The sequence below is a fragment of the Pinus tabuliformis genome, chromosome 5_2 (assembly GCF_031772625.1).
Source record: "Pinus tabuliformis cultivar Carrire ecotype Pingquan chromosome 5_2, CPIR1, whole genome shotgun sequence".
Taxonomy (NCBI): domain Eukaryota; kingdom Viridiplantae; phylum Streptophyta; class Pinopsida; order Pinales; family Pinaceae; genus Pinus; species Pinus tabuliformis.
The window spans coordinates 826,020,621-826,028,390 of record NC_142306.1 but is presented as its reverse complement, the minus strand read 5'-3'; the positions used below and the strand labels follow the sequence as shown (position 1 = coordinate 826,028,390).

Sequence of the window (7,770 nt, the reverse complement as noted above, 5' to 3'; positions counted from 1 at the left end):
AGAACCTGCAGATGACAAGCTCGATTTCATGAAGTTCATAGCCTACCACATCACATCATGCTCCACTGTTCCACCTAGTAGCTTATGACAGTAACTCCAATTTCAAGCTTTCTTATAGGCCATCATCAAAAAAATCCTCTAGTCTCACAGTGCACAAAAAACAGATTTCCATGGATGCTTTCCAGATAGAAACAGCTGACATAGCCATCCACAAATCCAGTATTAGAGATTTTTCATCCATCACAAACACATTAATAGCCTCTGCACAAACAAATGTTTTGGCCAAGAATTACGAAGTCAACCAACCATCCAGAAGTATATTTACCACAGAGATTGGAATCTTTTTCTATGGAACTTTAAGGACTGCATTTTCAGCCTCTGCCACCAGCTAAACCCTCTTGTAGCGGAGTCCTCATCTCACCATTGGTAAGATTGCAACAATAGCAAAATAAGCCAGATACTCATTATAATGACAACATGATCTCTGTCACTAGCAGATGTAGCAGCATTAGCTTTTCCTACCAACAAGCCAGATAATTTTCTTGCATACCTCTTATTTGAAACCAAACCCTCTAGAAGACATCTGTAACACCAATACAAATTTAAGCTTTTACATAATAATGAAGGTATTCTGATCAAACAAGATATAGCTGACCCATAACTATGTCATCCAAAGATAAAGGAGACCGCCAGATAATTGGTATCACCTGTAATTGAAGGAATCATGACCATAAATAACTGCACAAGTTTCACAATATGTCTCATTTCTTTCCTAAAATTGTGCGATGTAATTTTTTTGCGTAAAACCTAATACTACTATTCTCTCAAGATGATAATGACTAACAGGTTTGGTTGTTCCTATTAAACTTAGCAACGGGCTACAGACATTTATGTATTTGTGGGCAGTAAAAATGCATCCATGACACTCTATTAGAAATTTACATATGACGTATAATAAAGAGTTTGTGTACTTCATGTCAAAAAACCTGATCATGATTACAATCTAATATTCTAATCAGCCATCAAAACTTATAACAAAGAATTTGATCTCCTTGATGGCCAATTGAGCTAAAGTTTTGACAGGATGACAAGACCCAATATTAACATGCAAAAACAGTCATGCCAGCTGTCTACAGTTGATTCCAAAGCAAGCGAAATCATGTTTCATAACAGCAAACATGTTTGAACCACTTGGATATCTGATGCATCATGTAACATACATTTCATTCAACAATAGAGGTTTCACTTCAGCACTGAACTGGAATACAATGTGTTACAACCTTAAAAATTTGATTTCAGGCATGGGAAGTTGATGCTCAAACAAACTGATCAACTTATCCTGTATAACTGTTCATCCTTCACATTGGCTTTAGCTTCATAGTAACCAGCTCAATTCATAAGGTAACAGAAACACAATTTTCCCAAAGAACGTACCTGGTGAACGGGCAGCTTACCAAGCTGATCCAGCCCATGATGATCTAGTCTATATTTTTTTTCCTTTGCCTGATTTGCATCTGAGGTTAGCTTTTCTACATTGGCACTTAGGTTGCAATCTAGCCCAAGCATTCTCCAACTTCTCTCATTGCACCTCAGGATTGAGTTTAATTGACAAGATAATTATTGACTTGCAAAAGGGTCGAGCATTAATGCTCATTAAACAGCTCTTCTGGAAGATCATTTACTTGTATATCAGGGAACAATTCTTCAAAATCCTGTTTAACTTTGTTTCTCAATAAAGGATAAGGTAGAAGACCCTTCAGTATCACTCTATAAGGTAACACCAACGGTAGATCAGGAGATTGCCTCATTTCTTCATATAGATTTATAGCCTCCAGAGGTGACCCATGATCTAAGAATACCCGTATAATATCGGCATATGTATGCTGATCTACATGTATATTCTCAGCCTTCATATCTTTCCAGACCTGCATTGCCTCTTCCCCCTTCTTATTTCTGGCCAATGTAATAAGCATATCCTTGTACAAGAACATGTCTGGCTTGTACCAAATCTCTTTGCGAACAGCATCAAAGATCTGCCAAAACAAACTTTCACATCAATATCTAAAGCAACTAAGTCACAGTAGAAACCAATACATACCCATACCAAAACCATGCAGCATAAGTCTGTTATGCTATCATGCTATGCCCCAGTGGTTACTAATGAGACCGTGCCATAAAATGGGCTGAAATACTAAGGGCACATTCACATCAAGAATTCCAATGATCTAGACCAATAAAAATCATACCAATATGGGTTGGGTGAATAGTCCCATCATCCCTCACCCTTATAGCATTGTCTATCTGATTGACAAAATTTGGTCTCAAGATCTGAGGTTGGCAAGTGTGTATTATTTTTAACAGTAAATAGAAAATAAAAGCATTCCTATATATATTCTGTAAACAGTATGGGGTCAGTTTGTGTCAGATATTGCATGGGATTCTATAGGTTTGAGGTGTACCAAATACAGTTCCACATGCATTCCTTCCGCAAAAATGCATCATCAATGCCTGCCTATGAGCCTATATAAGCAGAGGCAGAAAGACACAACACCTCAAGTTGCATATTAGACATTTATCAATGATTATTTTTGAATTTTTAAACTTCAAACATTAATATTTCTTTGATTTTTAATATTTAGCGCAAGGTTGCTTATGCTGTAAGCCCATGTAAATTTTCCACCCTAGGTGACTGCTGTCCTTATGTTCTCAATTAAATAAATCAATTATAGAATTTTATTAGCATAAAAATATAAATTCTCAACACAACAACAATCACACAATAGCTGGAAAACAGTAAATAGAAGAAGCATAAATTAATACACACATGCATAGATGATTTATCCTTCCAAATCAGCCTTTCTTTCCTTAATCCAAGCTTACAAGGAAACCTCCACACACTACTTAACCTAGCAGCTGTATGGTCTAATGTACAGTACTGTACAGATCTGTATGGACCTGCTGTACGGCCACTGCTGTATGACCTTTATTCAACCTACTTGACTGCAGATCGATTCTCTTCTTCCTATTGCTGTTTTCTGTCCTCTCGTTGCTTATCTGCCCAACTGTTCAACTATCAACAATACCTCTCTATCCTGTCTTATTAATGATTTTTTGAAACCCTAATTTTATTTTGAGATGTATCATTGAGATTAAGTCTAGTCTGTTATTAATGCATTAAATGCACTTTATTAGACTCAACTGAAAAACATAAAATATTTCACTTTATACAAAGTGAACTCCAAAATAGAATTGGTGACCACTTTTTTGAAGTGGTCACCAATGAAATATCTCAAACCACTTCCTACACATTCATACCGAAACCTATGCAAGGAGTTCCTACCCAAGCTACATTTCTTACCACTCGCTCTTAGCGAGGAAGGAATTCTGCACCAATCCAAGTCTATCTTTGAATGCTTCAAACTCTCCTTTGTTGAGGCCTTGGTCACAATATCAACTACATGCTGATCTATGGGGATATACTAGAGCTTCACTACTCCCTTCTAAATCATGTCTTGTATGAAGTGATAAATGATCTCTGTGTTTGGACCTCCATGAAATATTGGATTCTCATAGAGTTTGATACAACTTTTGTTGTCACAATAAATACCATGGGATCCAACTCTTAATCAAATAGTCCTGCAAGCAACTTGCGAATACCAATGGTCTCACAATAGCAGTATTGTTTGCCTCTACTAAGCTAAGTGCCACAAAAGTCTACTTCCTACTAAACCAGAATATCTTTATTGATACCAACTCCAAGCTAAAACAACACCCTGAGGTGCCCTTTCTATCTATTGCACTACATGCCCAATCGTATAACCTTACAAATTGAATTCACCATCTCGAAAATATCCTTAGACAATACTCCATTGTGCCCCTATAGTATCAAAGCACATGTTTTCCCCCTACCCAATTCGCTCGTCTTGGCTCCATCATGAACTAGCTCAAGGTGTTTACTACAAAACATATATATATCCTTGTGTTGACCAAATACATCAAAGAATCTATTAGTGACCTATACAATATAGGGTTCACCAACTCTGAATCTGAGGTTTTCATCTTCAAGGTTGTAGGGGAGCGTCCCCCCTCTCCCCCCCGAATCTGCTCCCAAAGCGCACTACGCTTGGGAGCAAATCCAGAGCAACCTCGGGAGCACATTCCCTTAAAAAAAAATGCTCCCTGCCTTTCTGGGAGCAAAAGCAGGAGCGGTCAAGGAGCAACTACTCCCATACCGTTCTCGTTCACTCCCAGAGAGAATCTTCAAATCGGGGAGCTGTACGAGAGCAATCACTCCCCACGGAAAGAGAGGCATGCGCGATTTTTTTTGGTGGAGGGAGGGGAGGGGCCAAAAGAAATAAAAGGCCTCCTCCCCTCCCACAATGCATCATTTGCATGATTGAGAGAGCAAGAGGGCTTTTGGAGCTTGAGTTGAGGAGGTGAGTGAGAGGAAGATTGAGAGGGTTGCTCGAGTAGCTTGAGGAGCTTGCAAGGGAGATTGGAGCTTGGGATTGAAGGCACCATTGGAGAGCCAAAGAGGTAGGGTCTAATCCCATTCTTTTATTTTTCCATGTAGCATTTGTGTTTTTTATATGTTCATTGTTGAATGAAAGATGTTCTCTTCTCTCTTTCCCATTCCCATTCCTCCTCCATTTTATTGCAGGCAAGAAACTATAACTCCACCAAACATGATGGGTATATGGCTTGGCATTCTCTTGTTGGTTCCTTTTTTGTTATGATGGTGTTGGGGAGCAGAAGAAGGAGGAATGATGAAGATGATGAAGAAGTGGGTAGTGGTGGATTAGGAAACCCTAGATAGGAGGAGTACCAAGAGGAAGAGGAGGAGGTTATGAGAGTGGATATGATGATGGCAAGAAAACCAAAGTTGACCAAACCCCTTTGTGGAAATATGTTACTAGGCTTTCAGGAGGGAAAGGGGGTGGAACCACTAAATTTACATGCCCCCATTGAAAAATCACTTTCGCAGGTTCATACACCTGTGCCAAGAAGCATCTCTATGGGAAAATGGCATGGGATGGAAACAAGCAAATAGGCATCAAAACTTGTGAAAGTGTGTCAGCACAATAAAGCGTCGAAAACATAAGGGAAGAATAGGAAGCCCAATACAGATCTAAAAGATCAAAGGCTGACTTTGAACATGACACCACTAGCCCACAATCACATAAACTAAAAACTCCATTAACATCCACCCATGGTAGTGGATATGGCCCAAGCACAGATATCCCTTTAAGGTGTAGAACCATATCAAATTTCCTTGATCAAGGGTGTAGGGATGATGTGGATGCAAAAAAATAATGGTTTCTCTATGCTTGTGGGATACCATTCAATGTTCTTCGCTCACCTTATTGACATGAAATGGTTGGCGCCATCAATGATGCCCCTAAAGGATACAAGAGCCCTGGGTATGACAAAGCTAGAATCATGGGACTTGATCATGAAAAGCCAAAATAACACATGCTTTGGGTAAATTGACAAATTCTTGGAATGACTATGGGGTATCAATTGTATCTAATGGTTGGACAAATGTAAAAGGCAAGCCATTGATAAGTGTTCTTGGTGTGTCTGCTACTGGTGCAGTCTTCCTTTCAGCACATGATTACCCAGAAAAGTTCAAGACTGCCATCAACATTGCATAACCATTACTTCAAACAATTGGAAGTATTGGGCCATATAATGTCATCCAAGTCATCATTAATAATGCTTCTAATTGTAAGACAATGGGAGCAATCATTGAAGATAAATACCCCAACATATTTTGGTCTAGGTGTTTGGTTCACACAATGAACCTTTTGATGCATGATATTATTAAAATCAAGGAACCTCAATACAGATGGATTGGTGATTTGTACAAGAGAGGCAAGAGAATGATAAAATTTATTACCAATCATAGCAATACACATGGGCTTTTCTGTAGTCACTCAAGGTTGGAGATATTGAAGTTTGGGAAGAGTAGATTTGCTAGCTATCACCTCACCTTCAAGTGCCTTTTGAAGGTAAGAGAGTCATTGGCTAGCATGGTATCAAGTAAACATTGGCAAGTATTAAAGGAGAGGGCTCCAACCGCACCTGATAGGGAAGGTTTTGAAGAGGTGGAGGAGACCGCTCTTGATGGTGTGTTTTGGGTATGTGAGAGGGATGCTTTGCAATACACCAAGCCCATTTATAACATGATTCATTTTCCAGATATATATGCACCAGTGATAGGGGAGGTGTATGAGCAGATGAATAACTTGTTGGGGCAAGTAAAAGATATTGTTCAGCCAAACGATCCCAACTTGTATGATCATATTTACAATTTTGTGTGTGCACAGTCGGATAAATTTAATGTTCCAATACATGCCTTGGCATTTATATCCTTGTGCCAAAATAATACTCTCCATCTTGGTTGGGAAAACTTGCACTTGGGGGTGGTGTTAGGACCAAACCCCATATAGACCGAGAGGTACAAGTTGGGTATATGACAGAATTAGACAAGTTGGTCCCTAACAGGGAGGAGTGTGCTAGATTGCATGGAGAATTAGGCAAATACTTCAGTAGCATTGGAGGATTTGGTTCTTTGCATGCAATGGAAGACAGGGACAAAATGGATGTTGTCACATGGTGGGAAATGTATGGCAACGGGGGACTTTTGGCAAAATTGGCAATAAAAGTGTTTTCACAGGTTGTTAATACTTCTTCTGCAGAGAGGTGTTGGAACACCTATAGCTTCATCCATAATGTGAGAAGATATTGCCTCAATGAAAACCCGTAAAAAGCTTGGTTTTTGTGCACTACAACTTGAGGTTGTTGACACATTATTGTGAGCAGGCTCGTGCTGATACATCATATATGACTTGGGACAACAACCCAGAGGAAGATAATTTGGAGGATGGAGCTATACATTTAGAAGAATTGGAAGCAGAACTTTTGAAAGATGATGATGAAGTAGTAGCAGCAACAACAACAACCATGCCACCCCCATCATCCAGTAGCAGTGCTCGAGTTCCACAAGCTTTGTTGTCACACCTCCATCTACATCCTCACGTGGAGGTCATGTGCCTTCTGGTTCTACTTTTGGTTTTGGACATGGTCGTCCAACTATGCAGGAGGAGACTCCCAATAGACCACAAGCTTCTCAGAAATTAGACATTTCTCGTGGCAAGAGGCCCGAGCAGTAGATAATAGATTTACTTGTCTTTTCTAGTTTCTATTAGTTTTTATAATTGTTGACTCTTCCGTATTTATTATGATATTTTTTGTAAACAATATATGACAATTTAAGTTTGAAGTTGGCAATTATAACTCATTGGTAATGAATTATGAATACGAAGCTTAGTGAAAGTTGAAACATTTCATTTCATGTTAGATATTCTTTGTTATAGTTTGGTAACTTGGTAATTGTAATGGTTACAACTTTAGTGATCAATGATGACAAATGTTTTATATTGAATTTTAAAAGCTTGAATCATGAGACTTGATATGTTGTATGTTACTAACTTGTGGACATGTGGTTAATGAAGATTATAACTTCTAGATGATTGATGTTTAATGTTAAATGGTTTAATCCATGTGTTTTTTATATCTAATTCATCATTCTACATGCTTTTTTTGACATATATGCCTTAAAATATATATTATATAAAAAATTGCTCTCGATTTGCTCCCATCGCGGGAGCTTTCAAAAATGTCGTTCCCCGCTCCAACTTCCGCTCCCGCTCCCAAGCAGAGTTGGTCATCTTCTTCAAAATAGTGATCATGGGCATGATCAAAGGT

At 38.7% G+C, this 7,770-nt stretch overlaps 1 protein-coding gene across 1 annotated transcript in view; it reads right to left on the bottom strand.

The window, feature by feature from the left end:
• Positions 1-945: 945 nt before the first annotated feature.
• Positions 946-7,770, bottom strand: part of LOC149161855 (pentatricopeptide repeat-containing protein At1g62350-like) — a 30,838-nt gene continuing 24,013 nt past the window's right edge. Inside the window, exon 2 of the mRNA XM_089437060.1 lies at positions 946-2,033. Coding sequence (XP_089293186.1) covers positions 1,644-2,033 — 390 coding nt within the window. The 3' untranslated portion in view covers positions 946-1,643. The remainder of the gene's footprint in view (positions 2,034-7,770) is intronic.